The 18,349-nt window shown below is 34.4% G+C and overlaps 1 protein-coding gene across 10 annotated transcripts in view; it reads left to right on the plus strand.

Annotated features, from left to right (window-relative positions):
- MARK1 (microtubule affinity regulating kinase 1) overlaps nt 1-18,349 on the plus strand; it is a 139,573-nt gene that overhangs the window by 85,901 nt on the left and 35,323 nt on the right. For 5 of the 10 annotated variants that reach the window (XR_003514877.1, XM_027564473.1, XM_027564475.1 and 2 more), the window contains exons 4-7: nt 7,575-7,623; nt 8,725-8,790; nt 12,523-12,593; nt 17,141-17,197. The exons of 1 other annotated variant lie outside the window; for it this stretch is intronic. Coding sequence is in view for 8 of the 9 variants with exons in the window: in XM_027564473.1 (XP_027420274.1) it covers nt 7,575-7,623; nt 8,725-8,790; nt 12,523-12,593; nt 17,141-17,197 (243 nt within the window). In the remaining variant the exon portion in view is untranslated. Of the gene's footprint in view, nt 1-4,570; nt 5,180-7,574; nt 7,624-8,724; nt 8,791-12,522; nt 12,594-13,001; nt 13,069-17,140; nt 17,198-18,349 lie in introns of those variants that run through there. 4 more of the 10 variants (XM_027564479.1, XM_027564480.1, XM_027564481.1 and 1 more) reach the window with 4 other exon arrangements.

Here is an 18,349-nt window from a genome sequence, read left to right on the forward strand (position 1 = left end):
ACATCCAGATATGAAGACTACTTTCCAGAGTAAGCATATCCAAAGAGTATATTAAGAACCATTTGCTATTATCCTTCAGATTGAAATTTCTAGTCTTCTGACTTTTTAGTGTGATTAGATCAATAGCCTAGAATCTGTCTGAGAGCAGTACATAAGCTTCGTAAAGAACTGCTTTTGTAAGATTGGGTACTCTGATTAATCTGAATGTCTCTGACATACCTCCCAGTATTTCCTTTGTTCCTTTCACTGGTCAATCTGTGATTATAATTTAGGATTTTTTAAACTTAATAGAAATAAGGGGGAAAAAAAAGTAAAGCTAGAAGTGGAAACTGCCTTATGATTAAAGCTGCATGTCATTGAGTCCAATACATGTGTTAATTAATTAATTCTTAATATAGCAAATATGTATTGAATGAAGATTATATTTCCCTTATGTTTTCCTCTGTGTTTTTGGCTCCCCCTTTTCTCTTTCCTTTAAATGGAGTCATATTCCTTTTTGTTTGCCGCTCAGTGTTGGAGTTTCACAAGGCATGGTCCTAGGACTCTCAGTGTTCTCTTCCAAGGCTGTCTCAAGGGTGACTCTGGTTTAAATGGTCACCTATAAGCAAACACAGATTTATTTCTTCAACTCAGAACCCCTCCTACATTTGCTTGTAATCCCTCAAAGATAACCCAAACTTATATCCAAAGCTGAACTCATGACCTCCCCCCGCCTGCTCAGTATGTTGCCCTCCTGTTGCTCTTCCAGTGTCCTGTCTCAGTGAGTGACACTGTCCCCAAATTGTGCAGGCCAGAAGCCTCAGAACTATCCTTGGCTCCTCCCTCTCCCTCCTCCTCACCATCTCAGTCCTTGAATTGTTCTGATTTTATTTCTTTTTTTTTTTTTTTTATTTTATTTTTGAACTTTACATAGTTGTATTAGTTTTGCCAAATATCAAAATGAATCCGCCACAGGTATACATGTGTTCCCCATCCTGAGCCCTCCTCCCTCCTCCCTCCTCCCTCCCCATACCATCCCTCTGGGTCGTCCCAGTGCACTAGCCCCAAGCATCCAGTATCGTGCATTGAACCTGGACTGGCATCTCGTTTCATACATGATATTTTACATGTTTCAATGCCATTCTCCCAAATCTTCCCACCCTCTCCCTCTCCCACAGAGTCCATAAGACTGTTCTATACATCAGTGTCTCTTTTGCTGTCTCGTACACAGGGTTATTGTTACCATCTTTCTAAATTCCATATATATGCATTAGTATACTGTATTGGTGTTTGTCCTTCTGGCTTACTTCACTCTGTATAATAGGCTCCAGTTTCATCCACCTCATTAGAACTGATTCAAATGTATTCTTTTTAATGGCTGAGTAATACTCCATTGTGTATATGTACCATAGCTTTCTTATCTATTCATTGGCTGATGGACATCTGATTTTATTTCTTAAATGTCTTTCTCATCCCGATCCTCTTGACACCGCTGCTGTTATCTCTTCCTTGGACTACCCCAGTAGCTTTCCACCTAGGTTTTCTGCACTTTGCATCCCCCCCAACACCCCCTACCCCCCCACACACACACTCAGTTACTCACTCACACATATATAAACCCTTTAAAAAGTCATCAAGGATGCAGAACCTGTCTGATTATATTGTCTTTCTGTTTAAACTTTTAGATGGCATTCCATTTTTTGTAGTTTGGAAATCAAGTTCATTAACATGGTGTTCAGATCCTACCTTCTTTTTTCATCTCATGGTCCCCCAACTCTCCCTAGCTTCTCCCCACTCTTCTCATCCCCTCCTCCTCTGATTCTGCTGCCTTTCTTTCATCTGGTGCTATTCATACTGTTTCAGCCATCAGGCCTTTGCAGCTTTTCACCCACCCTGTTCTTAAGCTTTTACCACTCCCTCTGGGCTTCCCTGATAGCTCAGTTGGTAAAGAATCTGCCTGCAATGTTGGAGACCTGGGTTTGATCCCTGGGTTGGGAAGATCCCCTGGAGAAGGGAAAGGCTACCCACTCCAGTATTCTGTTCTGGAGAATTCCATGGACTACAGTCCATGGGATTGCAAAGAGTCAGATACAACGGAGCGATTTTCACTTCACTTAATTCTTGCTCACTTCTCACATTTCAGCCTTAAGAGTAATTTCTTCAGGGAAACCTTTCCTATCTCCACAACAGGTGTTAAATCCTCCTGCCCTTCTTAAAGTTAAGCACCCAGAACCAAGAGTTATTCATAAAACATCGCTTTAGTTTTGCTTGAATAGTACTATTTGGATTTTGCTTTTGATGCTTGTATTTCTGCCTCTGATTCTGAAGACCTCTGTTCTAATTTCTCAGTCTTTTTTGGCTGAAAAGTGTACATCTATTTCTGTATTCTCAAGAACTATGTAATATTTTCACAGTTATTTTAAGAGTCATACTCCTGGCTTTTCTAAGTTGGGAAGTTTGTTGATATAGTACACTAGTCTATTTTTAATTTTTGGATGGAGACTTCAAAACATCTTTACCATTTTAAAAAAAGTTGCTTTCTCATGATATTTATTTATTGGGCTGAAATGTTTCATTTCTGATCTTTTTTTTTTTTTTCTGATCTTTTTTTATAAGATAAAACTAGAGATACAGTTGAAGCCCTGTGTGTCATTTCTTGGCTCTATTCCTGTCCTTCTACCTAGAAATAACTTCTATTCTGAATTTGGTCTTTCTTATTCCCATTCATTTGTTTAAAAATTTTTCACATGTGTATCTTTACATAAAATACTATATATTATTTATTTTAAGCTTTATATTCTTCTGCAGCTTACTTGTTTCCATTTAGCTTGTCTTACAGTTTTATCCATGTTAGTGTGTATAGTCTAGCTCACTTATTTTCACTATTACTAATGCCATTGTACAAATAAGCTGGTTTACCCATTCTCTTAGTAGATATCTACCAGTTAGTCCATCTTTCTGTTTATATTTAGATTGTTCCTGTTGTTTTAGTGTTTCCTTTTTTTTTTTTCCTAGTTAGCTTTTTGTTTTTGCTGTTACAGACAATGCAGCAATGTTTATTGTTGTGTACTTATTTTTCTAAAGAAGTAAAGAAGGGTATATATCTCTCCAAGTAGAAATGCAAGGTTAAAGGGCATGCATATCCTCAAATTTATTAAATAATGTCAAATTGCTCTTAAGTGGCTACACCAATATCTACTTCTGCTAACTTTGTATGAGATTTACTTTTGCTCCACATTGTTGTCAGCACTTTATATTATCAGATTTCTTAATTTTTGCCAATCTCGTGGAAGGTATCTTGTTTTGATTTTCATGATTTCTGCCTAGTGAGATTGGACATTTTTTCAAATTTAATCTATTTAATGTTTAGTATCTTCTCTCTGAAATTATTTGATTTGATATCTCAAATAATTGTATTTACTTAACAGCAACTTGAGCCCACAGTTGTATCCATACAAGCCCTTGGGAAAGACTATAGCACTATAAAATTAGTACCAGTTCATAAAAAGAAAAGTTATCATTCATATATGAAGGTAAAATTTAGGCAAAGTGGCAGAGCCTATTATTTTGCATTTAATAATTGATGACAAGTTGTCAAGTTTAGAAGTAATACTAAGCATTTTGTGTTTTTTATTTAGAAATCATCTAATATATACTAATTTAAGTATATTCAGATTTCTTTTTCTGAAGTATTTCATGGGGAGAGCTTAAGTTAGCCTGTGTTTTAATACTGGTACTAGGAATAACTTCATAAGATATTTGATGTCCTAATAATAATGTCTGAAGTAAAAGAGGAATGAAATGGTAATGCTAGAAATTAAAAAGCTGAGAGTTTAATCTGTAGGGTTCTGTTAATATAGGCACATTGTATATAAAATCCCTCAATGACTGGTGTCTCTGAGAAGGTGTATACAAAGCCCTTTCCCTTAGATCTGAACATCACCTACAGGGTACAGCAGCACCCACACTTCACGTTAATAGGCCAGTAAACTGCTGTGAAAGATACAGTTGAATTTTTACAAGGTTTGAGGTGAAGGCAAAGAAGGGCTTCTGCCCCTCCTCAAACCCAAATCAGAGCAAAATACCTGAAAGGCCAAGAAAGCTGTGTTAAAAGGCCAAGAAGATATGAATGTCAGCCTCCTCTTATGAGCCCAGCATACTGTGACTCTGATGACAGCCTGGAAGAGCTCTCCTTGGGGGGAACAAGGTTGACCACTGCCTTTGTCAATTTCTCCATGGCCAGAGTTCTTCTCTATCTGCCCAAGAACACAGAGATGATGAAGAAGTCCTTTGACATTGACAGGTCCCAGGACAGCACAGTGAGCAGGTCTGGTAGAGATGATGATGGCAATTTGACTGGTCCCTGACTATGATGCTTTGAGAATAAATAGGATGAGCATTGTCTTAGCCATGTCCACTTGACTACTAATAAATAGAATAGACTTTTCCACCATCAAAAAAGTAATAATAAGCAGAAGGAATGGAAGAGGTTGGAAGGAACAGAGTAGTTGAGAGAAGAAATAAATAAGACAAATATGTATTGATTAACACTAATGGAGTTTGCCTAATCCTGATCCTTACCTCTAACCAGGAAGGACTGAACTGAAAAGTGAATACCTCTCCACAGAACTGAGGCTTGTTCACTAACTTCCGTTATCTAAAACAGTCAAGAACCCAGGAGGAAACCACAGAAGCCTCTGAACAACTAGAACAACTGTCACAAAGTCCAGACAGTGAAGTGCCTGCCCTTCCGTCATGGAAGACCCATCCGTCTCAAGCCTCGCTCAGCACGCACTTCTCTAATTCAACACACAGTCTTAAAACCCTGGCCTTAGTTCTCCGCCGACAGAAAAGCTGAACCAATAGTTTGAAAGGTATTAGTGAATCCAGAGCTCTCCTGCTAAATTTGTATATGTTAGGAACATCATGATGTCACAGTTTCAAGAGGAAAATTAGGACTAGAAATTAGAATCAGAAACTCAAATAGTAATGTGGGACTATTTAATATGTTCATGAACTTCTTTTTTTTTCCTGGTTAATTCTCATGTGCGTTTTAATCACACTGAAATTTTTAAAGGTGGGAAAGCTCATATAAATGCTGGTCTAAAACAATGGCAGACTTTTGTTGTCCTTACTTGGCCTGGATATATGATGCTTAGTTCGCTCGGTCATATCTTGACTTCATGGACTGTATAGCCCACCAGACTCCTCTGTCCATGGCGTTTTGCAGGCAAGAATACTGGTTGTTGTTGTTCAGTCACTCTGTCGTGTCTGACTCTTTGAGACCCCGTGTACTGCAGCATGCTAGGCCTTCCCATCCTTAACTGTCTCCTGGAGTTTGTTCAAACTCATGTCCATTGAGTCGGCAATGCCATCCAACCATCTCATCCTCTGTCGCTCCCTTCTCCTCCCACCTTCAATCTTGCCCAGCATCAGGGTCTCTTCCAATGAGTCAGTTCTTCACATCAGGTGGCCAAAGTATTGGTGCTTCTGCTTCAGCGTCAGTCCTTTCAATGAACACCTAGGACTGATTTCCTTTAGAATGGACTGATTGGATCTCCTTGCAGTCCAAGGGACTGTCAAGAGTCTTCTCCAGCACCACCATTCAGAAGCATCAATTTTTCAGTTCTCAGCCTTCTTTATGGTCCAGCTATCACATCTGTACATGACTACTGGAAAAACCATAGTTTTGACTAGTGGGTTGCCATTTCCTTTTCCAGGGATTCTTCCCAACCCAGGGATTGAACCCACATCTCCTGTGTCTCTTGTAGTACACAGGCGTGCAGTGATTTTTACAACATTTCTCCATCTCAGGGTAACCTTCTTAACTTGGTCTAAATGTTCAGCTCTCCTTTCTCCCTCACCTCTCTCTCTCCCCCTTTACTAAGGAAGAGCAAGCATGGATAAGATTGGCGTCTTTGCTAATAAGGATGTGTTCTGAGTGAAAAAAATCACATGTGTGTAAGGAACTCACTGTCTCTCCCTCTTCTGCTCCCTTTGACTCAAGTGACTGGTGCAGAAGACTTCGACATTGTCCAATCTCTCTTCTGTGCAACTAACTGGAATATTAGAGTTTAAGAAGGGATTATGGGGAATCATGAAGAAGAGCATCATAAACCTTTACTGAATCCATGTGCTACTCCTGTTAAGTTGACCCAAATTCTCTAGGTTTGGAAGGTTATTGACAAATCTAGTGACAATTTAAGTGTTTCTTTAGAAATAAGGGTAATTGGCAGGGCATGATTCTGGCACTTCATTGTTCCAAGTCAATTAAGCACTTAAAACCCCCATCATTACTTCTTCCAGCAGCAGCTGCTCTTCTGTCCATAGCTGCCTGTCACGTTAAGCCAGCACATACCCAGCTTATACACACATTTATGCTGTTGCTTGTTTTTGTTTTTTTCTCACTCCTTGTCAAAAACTATTAAAGGATAAAATAGGTAACCAATGAGGACCGACTGTATAGCATAGGGACTGTACTCAATATCCTGTAATAACCTATAATGGAAAAGAGTCTAAAAATGAACATATATGGATATGTTCATATATGAATCACTTTGCTGAACACCTGAAACTAATACGACTTTTTAAATTAACCGTATTTCAATAAATTTAAAAAGAAATCCACCTGAAGAAGAGGAAACTATCCATAGAACAATATACTCTAGACATCTTTGAGATGTAGGAACCCGATGGCTGTATATTATTGCTTTAACTAGAATAAATTAAAACAACAGATATCACTTCACACCCATTGCATTGCACGTGTGTGCTCAGGCACGTCCAGCTCTGCGACCCTATGAGCTATAACCTGCCAGGCTCCTCTGTCCATGGGATTTCCCAGACAAGAATACTGGAGTGAGTTGCTGTTTCATCTCCAGGGGATCTTCCTGACTCAGATCAAACCCAAGTCTCCTGCATCTCCTGCATTGCAGGTGGATTATTTGCCTCTTGAGCTACTGGGGCTTCCTGCACACCTATAAAATGGTGAAAATCCAGAACAGTGACAACACTGAATGGTGGCAAGGATGTGAAACAACAGGAGCTCTCAGCTGCTGATGGGAATGCAAAATGGTGCAGCCACTTTGGAGGGTAGTTTGTTGGATTCTTATAAAACTAAACCTACTCCACTATACCACCCAGCAATCATCTTCTTTGATATTTACCCAAGTGAATTGAAAATTTATGTCCACACAAAAGCTTAATGGTTTATATACCTTTATTCATAATTGCTTATAGTGTGATCAACCAGTAGAGATAAAGAGTCAGGCCCCCCCACCTCCTAAGAACGTTGTTTTTGGATAAAAGTCATAAGAATGTACATTTAGTTTCATTTCCATAGTATTTTTCTTTTATTCCTAGGAATGAGTATTTGAATTTTTTTTATTGTATATGGTATATTCACACACACACACAGAACCATTTGAGTTCAATTAGTTAACGTTGTCCTGGAATCCAAGTCTTAGTAGAGTTGGAATTGTGAAATAAATCCTATAGTGTCTTACAAGAAGATAAATTTCTTCAAATAGATGTTTTGATTGGTTCTCTGTTGAGTATTCTTTTTTAGCAGAAATGTTTCCTGTTTCCTTTCACAGTTGTTTCGAGAAGTACGAATAATGAAGATATTGAATCACCCTAACATAGGTATGAAATTTATATTCCACAATTAATGATAAAATATTTTCCTTAAATACTATTGAGGCTATTTAAAATGATACAGTTTTAAGGATGTTCTGTATAAAAAGAAGAAAAGTGATAACCTAAGTAATAATCTCAGAAAGTGTTACTTTGGGTAAAAATATTATAAAGAAGTTAACTGAAGGCTACAAATTGTATTTTTCTACTACCTTGCTATCTTCTACTCTTCACTAAAATAATACATATGACTTGGAGTTGCTGTATACAGGTGTTTCTTATGTCTCCTTACTAAATCTCTCTAAAGATTGCATGCCATTTAGATATGGATAAGAAATAATTCCAGATATTTTGGCAGTTTGGACTTGGGTTTGTTCATAGTCCATAGGCAAAATAACTAGTTTGAATTTTAAAGAAAATAAAGATTTTATTTCAATTTTAGTGAACTTATTTCCATAAGTTCTATTTTCCCCCCATATTTACAGACAAATTTATTTGTAAATTAATTTACAACATATTACTCAAAGTCATTGGATTATAAGAAGTAAAAAGCAATTATTCTTTTAATCTGTTTATTCTTGAAGTGTGTTTCTTGCTCACTAAAAAAATCTTATGTTTAATTAGAGATACAAATGCAATTCCCTTTGGTATATAATTTCAACTACATAAGTCTGATAATTTAGTAGATTTTAATCAGAAACTTAAAATATCACATAATTATAAAATTTTTTATTTCTGTACCAAAGATTATTTAACATTTTTGATTGAATCGTTATGATAATAGTATCTTTTTAAGTATTCACTAAATTTTATTATTCTGATTTTAAGATTTTCCTTTTTATTACCTTATTCTAATTTGAAAGGGGATAAGCTTTTTAATCCTAGAAACTTAACTCTCTTTTGACCCAGCAGTTGGTTCCAAATCATTTTGTGATAGTTATCTACCATGGTAGTAATAATCCTTGGGAAAACTTTTAAACTTTAAATTGTAAGTAGTAATATTTAGTAAATGCTCAACTTTTCCTTTGGTTTAGTGTTACTTTAAATTTTCTTAAAATATATCTAGTATGCTCACAATTACAGAGTTATATCTCTAATTTCTTTTTTCAGTAAAATTGTTTGAAGTTATTGAAACAGAGAAGACTCTCTATTTAGTCATGGAATACGCGAGTGGGGGTAAGGATGAGGGGATTGAAAAGTTACCTTTGATGAGACATGTTGAATTATTAATACCTGAAAGCTCATTATAATATCTATGTCTTTATTTTGTTAATGAATCTGTAGTTTTATTAAAATGCCTTTCATTGGTGTCTTTAGGAAAATTCATTGTTTGATTTTAAGACCTATTGATCCTACATTTAAAAATTGGACTTTGGCTTATTTAAAAATTACTTAGGGATATTTTTCAAAATTAAATTTGCATTGTTATCTATGAATGTTATCTATGAATGTAATCTATGAAACATTCATCTTAATATTATATTATTATTACTATTTTCTAATACTATTTTCTCTTGGCTATAAATAGGAAATCTCAAACCCAAATGTTTTTAGTAATGTTTATAGTAAAAGCCTGTTCTAGGTCACATTTTTGTTTAACTGATCACATATCACAGATTCTCAATATACATACATCTTCAAGATAATCTATAAAATGTTTCAATTTAAACAAATATTGATCTATATATTTTATAAATTAGAATACTGAGTTGACAGGGGAATGGTAAGATATACTTCTAGTAGAATACAATGTTTATTTTGACTGTCTAGCATCAAAATAAACACTGATTATTAGAAAATCATTTTCATTTCCTGCACTTTCCTCAAATGAGAGATACGTTTGCCGTAGAATCACTGTTCTTTTAGGCATAAGCCTTAACTTTCTCAGAAACAGGTTTAAAATTTATGGAGTTAAATAATTTAATAAGTAAAAAGAGGATCTTGAAGGTTTTAAGGAATCATAGAATTTAAACAATTAAAGAAGGAGGGCATTGGAAATTATTTAAACCAACTTGTCTAATTAACCTTTTTTTGCTAATTAGTAGGAAAACAGTGTTGAGTCTAGTTTTGAATCCTTTTAGCTAAAAAAGGATGTAGATTTTTATGATCTGATTTTCTGTAACTTGAATAAAGACGATTTATTTTAATCTACAACATTTAGACTATGTATTTTTATAGTGTCTCTTAGATTTTTAAAAAATTTACTACAAATACTATTTTAATTACTTTTTTAGTTTTTTAATAGATTTGGGTTTTTGCATCACTTTTTTAAAACCCTAAAAATACTTCATGTAAGTTTTTTACATAAACCAAAAACCTGAATCATTAATGTTTTTTATTATCATAGGATTTTAAAAAATATTAATTGTCATGCAAACTTGCATAAAATGTTAGTCTATAATAAAATTAATGAACCTTCAAATACCACATAATGAATTCTTTCTTCACTAAACTCTTCTTTAGTTAGATGTAAATTAACAGTTCATCAGTATGGGAACCCTGTGTGTTTATAGTTCAGTTAAACTTTTTTTAGTGATCTAGTCTCAAGAGAAGGGCTAGACATGGCTTTGATACGAGAACTTACAGACAGCTAAAGATAGATGGGCATTGTTCAATTTTTATGAAGGTCCACCACAAGGCTGGGTTAATACTAATGTGCGTACTGCTCTAACAATTAATGGTAAGTACAGTCAACTCTCTATTGGTGCTAATGAAGAGGAGCAATGGCTGGAGTAATAGGCAGCACCTGGGGTCCTCACTGCTCTCCTTCAGTAGCACTGGAGGGCAGTGGGGTATAGTGTAGGATAGAGGGGTATGTATTTCAGCTCATCCCAAACCAGGTGGTCTCTTACTTAATTCTTATTCCTGATGATAGGTTTCCTTTGAGTCTTGCCAGTCAGTGGTACTGTAACAAAACCATCTCAGTTCTGTAGCAGTAAATCTAGAATCGACCTCTTGCCTTTTAAACCTATAAATGACAAGATGACTCTGGAAAATAAAACAATATGTTTCCTCTAAAATTTATAGATATTTTAGGATTGAATCTGACATGCACGCTAGAAACTTAGCATGAAAAACGGCCTCTTTGAGGAGTACATCTCTTGACTCTGGTTCATTCATGGGGCAAAAGATCTTCAGTGATTAGAAGGGCAGGGAACTCCTATATGAACCATGTTTTGTTCAAAGGAACCTATTAAAAGTAGGCATCAGGGCTAATCCACAATGGTATGTGTATTTCTCCTGTTGTTCATGCAAACATTATTTATTAAATGTTTACTATGTACTAGGTGATATTCAAGGTGAGAACAACACGTGGATGAACAGATGCAACGTCATTGCCATCAAAAAGATGACATTCTAGTTGGGGAAGCGTATCATAAACATGTAATATATAATCAGTAAAAGACTGGGTCATGTAAACATCTGGGGTATGGACATTCCAGGCAGAACTTGAGGGCAGTCCAGATTTTTGAACCCCTGCTGTATATATTTTATCTTTCCCAGCCTAAATTCACATATCTAGAGTTAACTGCTATGATGGGTCAACTAGAGCATCTATTCATTTCTCTGTTTTTATCATCCCATTTAATCATTTAAGTATGCTTTATATAATCTGCTAACATTGTAGATGTATTAGTTTCATCTGACATACATACATCATTGCATTTTGATTTTTAACATTTTACTTATGTCCTAGGATTGATATTGCATATATGTATATGTAATATATCTGTATACCTAGATACAAATATATAATTTATTGAGTGCTTACTATATGCCAGTCACTGTGCTAAGCACGTGCATTATTTCATTAATCCTTACAATAGCCATGTGAGATAGACAATAGGGAGAAACGGGGTCTTAACATAGTTAAGAAATCTTCCTAATATCTCCCCATAGCAACTTAGGGCTAAATCAGGATTCATACCAAAATTAGTCTGATTCTAAAACCTGAGTTTTTAACCACTTTGCTGTACTTTATAAGAACTCTGCAAGACACTTGGTGAGTTTTTAATATACATATATGTCTATATGGTACAAATTATAAGGATATAAAATTTTTATCCCTTACACTGAGGTATTTTATCTTTCATAATGTAACTGAACATTAGGTTTATTATTATTAATTAGAGAAAAATGAAAAAAAACTTACATGTAAAGAATCTATTAGAAAATTTTTACAGTTTCTAGTATCTTTAAATTCTTTCAACAAATTTGTAATGTCTATCCACTTTGTGTCCTGTCATGGGGATGGGCATGCAGGTAAAGTATGGGTGTGATGACAGCATTCAAGAAGGTTGCAGCTCCTCTAGGGTAATAGGAGATGCAGACAAGGATGGTTTCATTCTGTATAGTAAGGAGTTAAGTACCAGTGCAGGTGAAATGAGTATCATGAGAATGAACATGATCAAAATATGAAGGATAAGAATGAAATCAGTGTGGATGGAGATAGAGGTGGAATTTGACCAAGATTAAATGATCAGTAGACTTTAAGAGAGTGAGCCAACATAATATGACTTTTGGTATTTTATTTGAAATGTAAGCCCCAAATACAGAGCCAAATGTAATTTTTGGTTGCCCGTGCTGTGGCTTCCCTTTATCTGAATGGATAATAAAGAGTTGACTGTATTTTCACATAGTACTGGAAAGAAGAAAGAAAGTTTTCTTAATGTTTTTATGATTTTTTAATTAAAGGAGTTTTGCTGATTCATAAGCTGCTACCAATATTCGGTTTTATATGTCTTTTCCCCTTTTTTTCTATCATGTAATAGTTATAATTTATATAGAACTATCAGAAAAGTGTGGGCCAAAAGCTTCTTTAAAAACAAGGCAAAAACTTGACGATGCATATATTGTTAACTGAAAATCTATGTATATTTTACTGCCTGCTTTACCTTTCTGATTCAGGTGAAGTATTTGATTACTTAGTTGCCCATGGAAGAATGAAAGAAAAAGAGGCCCGTGCAAAATTTAGGCAGGTATGGAAAGTAGTTTTCAACTTTGTTTTGCTGATATTTTTAGTGATGTACAATGGACAGTATCACAAACCAGAATTCAGAGTACATGGTACTTTAAAAAGAAAAATTCATACTTTCTAAGATGGAAAACTGAAAAATAAACTTGTAAAATAGTTATATTTGGTTATTTTTAGATCATATAAATAGTAAAATGTTTATAGTTGAGACTCTTATTAATAACTCTTTGATAGTCTTGGAAGTAGAGACCTAGAGTGAGATAGAAAATAAATACTTAAACATTTATCCAGGAATTATTATTAAGTATTATTACCTTTATGTGTACAACATAACTGTGTACTGTTTAAGAAGGTTTTTGTATTTTTTTAAGTAATTAAAGATGTCTTGCTTTTGGAACTCCTATTTTTGTAGGTTTAAAGACTATGATCAATTTTATTTAGTCGAGTAGGGAAGGAACCTTGCCAGTGTGAAGAATATGGTAAGATATTGGTATTTCCAGGTCGACTTGATTATGATTTGTTACATAAATGATAAAATAAGAAAAAGCAATTTAAGTTCATCTAAGCTTTTGTTTCTAATTTTTAGGAATGAAGTAATTAAAATTAACATACTTTAAAAATCACTGTAGCAATGCCAGATTAATAAATTGTAAATTGTTCATAAAATTTACTGAAGTGTCAACAGATAGCTTACTATATCCAAACTTTGCCTTAGTGAATTTAAAATACTCACTTAAAAATAGTTCAGTATCTCTTCCGTAAGCATGATTCTGCAATTAAAGTGATCCTATAATCAGTAAGAGTGGGTCATACTAATATGAAATGTTCCACTGTGAGATTTTTACATATATGTTAACATACAAACAAGTATAGCAGTCCTGAAGAAGATGGGAGGAAAATACCTTTTTGACTGTTTTATTGACAGAGCACTCTCCGAATTAATCATGGAGTGAGCTTATTTTGGGAAACATCTATTATTAATATCTCACAGAATCATTATTTTTTGGAACACAATATATAAAATACTTTAGACCAAAGATATACACAGCCATTCATTATATTTGAAATGGATCTTATAAGCATTTGACTTAAAATAGCTGAATCTAAAGACAGCTGGTAATGAGGATGCAATCTTGAGAAGCTGGACAGCGATCAGCCACATACTGTTAAATTCTTTGCTACGCTGGGTTGCAAGTCCAGGTTTACTTAAGTAAGGAACTACAATCATCACTTCAAATGTCATCGTTCTCTCCATCAACTCTAGCTTTAGTAGCCAACTAGGAAGAAAATTCCAATTGACATTAGATATTTCCATTGAAATCTAAATCGGTATTTGAAGGACTGTCACTGCTCACTCTTCTTTTTAGTTGGTTGGTTTTATTTATTTACTATTAAAAACATACTGTGGTTGAAAATTGTGCTGGGTACTATATGGAATTAGAGAACGTGAAAATGCCTGCTGTTTTACTGACAGGTGTGAGCAGGATAGGAGGCTGGGATATAGATATTTTCATAAAGATCCAAGTAATTATTAAGTGGCTCTTTTTTTTTTAAGTGAAATCTGGATTACTTTAAAATGAGATCAGAGGTTGAATATGAAATGAATTCTATTTAAAATGTAAAACAATGGAAGTTTAAAGAATAATTCTCTATTATAAATATTAAATGTATTTTACTATCTATATGTATTCCCCCCAAATTAAATAGATAACCAACTCACATTTTTAAAAACAATGAAAACACATACACAATTTTGTAGTTATTTGTCAAAAAGTTGTTTTTGTTTTTATATTTATTTTTGCTAAGTTTATTTTCCTTTATAGGTTTAATTAAAACTCTAGTTAATGTATATTTATTTTATTTTTATTTGGTCTGTATGTCATGCAATTACTTTTAAGAGTTTAACAGTGAAGGGGAATATACTATATTATTAAGGGTATATACACACCTATCCATGTATGTCCTTGACTCTACCATGAAGTATAGCAAAGACACTACGACAATTTAGGACCAATTTAGCAGCTATTGCTCCTACAGTACCTCTGCATTCCCTTAAGATTTGAAGGCCTGCAAGAAAATCATAATGTTGATTCAGCCCTCTCAATATCAAGGCTATGACTTGAAGCTTGGGAATTCCTGACTCACTTATAAATAATTGCAAAGCAAACCCCACAATTGCACCTCATGGCAAAATATTGACATGTCTTGTCTTAGGGTCAGTGCGGGACTGATTGTCAATCATGTTTTTGAGATCCGTAACTAAAGGATCATAAAGAAGTTCATACATTGCATTTGTGGAGGTACAGAAGGTTTGAGATGGGAGGGTCTGGCCATAGATTAATGCAGTAAAACTTGGATTTGTGGATGGGGATTCTTACAGTGAGTGAGTCAGAAGCCAGAGCTTCTTTCATTGTAGAAATTGTATCCTACTAGATCAGTGTGGTGGTATTATAAATTATCTTTCCCTTCTTAAGTCTTTAAGACGCAGGAGATTTTTATTCCAGAAGTGCCTATAGAACTGCTTTCATAGAAACTATCCTGTCTAAGGTGAAGTTCATGTTTGGTAACCAAATCATTACCTGTAGCATGCCTTCTTTACTGTATCAAGAGAAGGTGACTTGAAAAACATAATGTTATCAGCAAAGTTCTGTCATCTATGATACAAAAATAGCTTTATAGTATGAACGTCCTATGGCCTATATAATGTATTCAGTAAGTTGAATTAATATTTACATGTAAATGTATCTCTCTTAACTAATGAACATATTTTGGTGAAAATTAGATATTACAATTTGAAGCATATTGCTTAAGAAAATGAACCCTACATATTACTTGTAGGGTCCTGCTGTTTTGGGGGGACTCACACTTCAAATTGATTATAATCATTCACAGTTGTTCTGCTCAAAAACATATCATGGTTCTGTAGCACCTGCTTAGTTTGGAATTCAGAGACTTTTACCAACTTGTCTATCCAGGTTTAACTCCCAGTATTACCATTTTCCAACCTACTTTCCAGATACACTGTGTTGCCTTCACAGTAGGCATTTCACCCCCTTACCCCCTACATCCCCATCCCCAAGCCTCCACATTTTAAAATATTTCTGTCCTTCATGTTGGCTTAGGTCAAATGTTAGTATCACCTACCAACTGGAAATTATTCTTTATTTTTATGATTCCTTCTCTTCTTTGTACATCTGCTTCTATGATTCTGCCTTGTTACATATATAGTTACTCATATACATATTTTTTCCTCCTAATCAGACTGTAAACTCCTTAAGGACAGGGTGCACATGTATTGTTCATTTTTGTGTTCCCCTTGCAACTAGCACATTTTCTTGCACATAGCAGGTACTCAATAAACTGTTGGATCAAACTGACTTTAATAGAATTACATCTTACTCATTGTATGTTGATTTTGTTTTGAATTCATGTCTTCTCTGTCTTTGAACCATTTTAATATACATTAGAATAATTTTATAATACTGAAATATCAGCTTCACTTGTACTACTTCGAAGTTTTTTTTTTTTTCCTAACCAGTATCCTATTAGCGTGGTCATACTTCACATTACCTTTAGACTTTTAAAAATCTCATTTCTGTCCCTATTTGTAAATGCCTAACCAATACTCAACATTCAGACTGTGTTTACATTTAACTGACTCCACAGACCTGAATGTTCTGCTGTGCTAAAATGGCCATACATATATGTACAAAGTAGCTCTTACTGATTGCTATCAGATAGTTTCCATTTCTGTATTTTATGTAATAAAGTATATAACTATTATAGATTTGCTTATAACCTATTTCTCACTTGTATCTTTGGCCCTTAAGCCATTGGATTCTTTCCTGTTTAGCACTTATCCCCAAAGAGCCCTAGGTAATAGAAATTAAGACTGCATACAGAATCTAGTTACAAGGGAAGAATACTTTGCCCAGCTGAATTAGTGACAGGTTTAAAATTATATTTCATTTTTATCCCTTTTCTTTTGAAAATTAGGTTTCCTTTTAAGGCTCAAAAATTTTCCCTTTGCTTTGTAATATATGAACAGACAAAAATACAGTATTGCTAAATGCCCTGTTGATAAATTCTGAAGTCAGTTGACCTCCCTGAGAAACATGCCTTGAGTACATTTAATGGAATTCCTAAAATAGAGTTTTGCATTTTGAACTTGAGCCAACTATCTTGAAATGCTGATTCATGTGTGCCAAAATTCTTATTCCAACAGTGGAGTAAACCATTTGACCCAAATCTATGAAGTATACATTTGATTGTGTAAACAGAGAAATATGACAACCTATAGGAAAAATCTTCATGCACTCTGATAAATGTTTAGTATATTTTAGCAAAAGAACACTACTTTTCCACATTGTCTGAATTTAAAAGTGAAAATTTCATCACTTTAGTACATATGGTTTTCTGAACTAAAGGAACAGTGAAATTACTAAATGTAACTTTGAAATCCAAGTATTAACTTTCTAATTGGAATAATAATTGGGAAAAATGGATGCTTTTACTATAATTTTGAATCTTTTATCCAAATATTTATTTCAGATTGTATCTGCTGTACAGTATTGTCATCAAAAGTGTATTGTTCACCGTGATCTTAAGGTAAGCAACTGGTTTAATAACAAAAATTTCTTATTATTAACAGATATTTGATAGAGCTATTTTTTGGATTGCATGATTGTGCCAAACATTATAGAAGAAAAGTAGTTTTTATTTAATTTTTACAGCAGCTTTTTATAAAAGGCAGTATATTTTCTTTCTTTTTTAAAAATTGAAGTATAGTTGGCTTACAGTATTATGTTAGTTTCAAGTGTACAGTGATTCAGTTATATATTATACATATTTTTTTTTCAGGTTCTTTTCCATTATAGGTATTGAATGTAGTTCACTGTGCTATATAGTAAATCCTTTTTGCTTATCTATTTTATGTATGGTATTTTGTATCTGGTAATCCCATACTCCTAATTTATCCCTCCTCTCTTCCTTTTCCCTTTGGTAACCATAAGTTTGTTTTCTGTATCTATGAGTCTGTTTCTATTTTGTATATAGATTCATTTGTATTATTTTTAGATTCCACATATAAATGATATTATATAATATTTGTGTTTCTTTGTCTGACTTACTTCACTTAGTATGGTATTCTCTAGTCCATCCATATTGCTGCCATGGCATTATTTCAGTCCTTTTTATGGTGAATATTATGGTGTAATATTCCATTGTGTAAGTACACACACACACACACACACACACACACAACACACACACACACACACACACACACACACACACACACACCCCTGCATCTTCTTAAGCCAGTTATCTGTTGATGGACACATGGGTTGTTTCTGTATCTTGGCTGTTGTAAGTAGTGCTGTTATGAACATTGGTTTGCATGTATCTTTTCAAATTGAGTTTTTGTGTTTTCTGGATATATACCCAAGAGTGGGATTGCTGGGTAATGTGGTAGCTCTATTTTTTAGTTTTTTAAGGAACCTCCTTACTCTTCTCCACAGCCGATGCGCCAGTTTACATTCCCACCAACAGTGTAGGAGGGTTCTCTTTTCTTCACACCCTTTAAAGCATTTATTAATTGCAGTCTTTTTGATGATAGCCATTCTGCCCACAGTGAAGTGATAACCTCATTGTGCTTTTGATACACATTTGTATACATTTTCCTAATAATTAGCAGTGTTGAGCATCTTTTCATGTGCCTGTTGGCCATTGTGTGTGTCTTTTTTGGAGAAGTGACTATTT

The sequence above is a fragment of the Bos indicus x Bos taurus genome, chromosome 16 (assembly GCF_003369695.1).
Source record: "Bos indicus x Bos taurus breed Angus x Brahman F1 hybrid chromosome 16, Bos_hybrid_MaternalHap_v2.0, whole genome shotgun sequence".
Taxonomy (NCBI): Eukaryota; Metazoa; Chordata; class Mammalia; order Artiodactyla; family Bovidae; genus Bos; species Bos indicus x Bos taurus.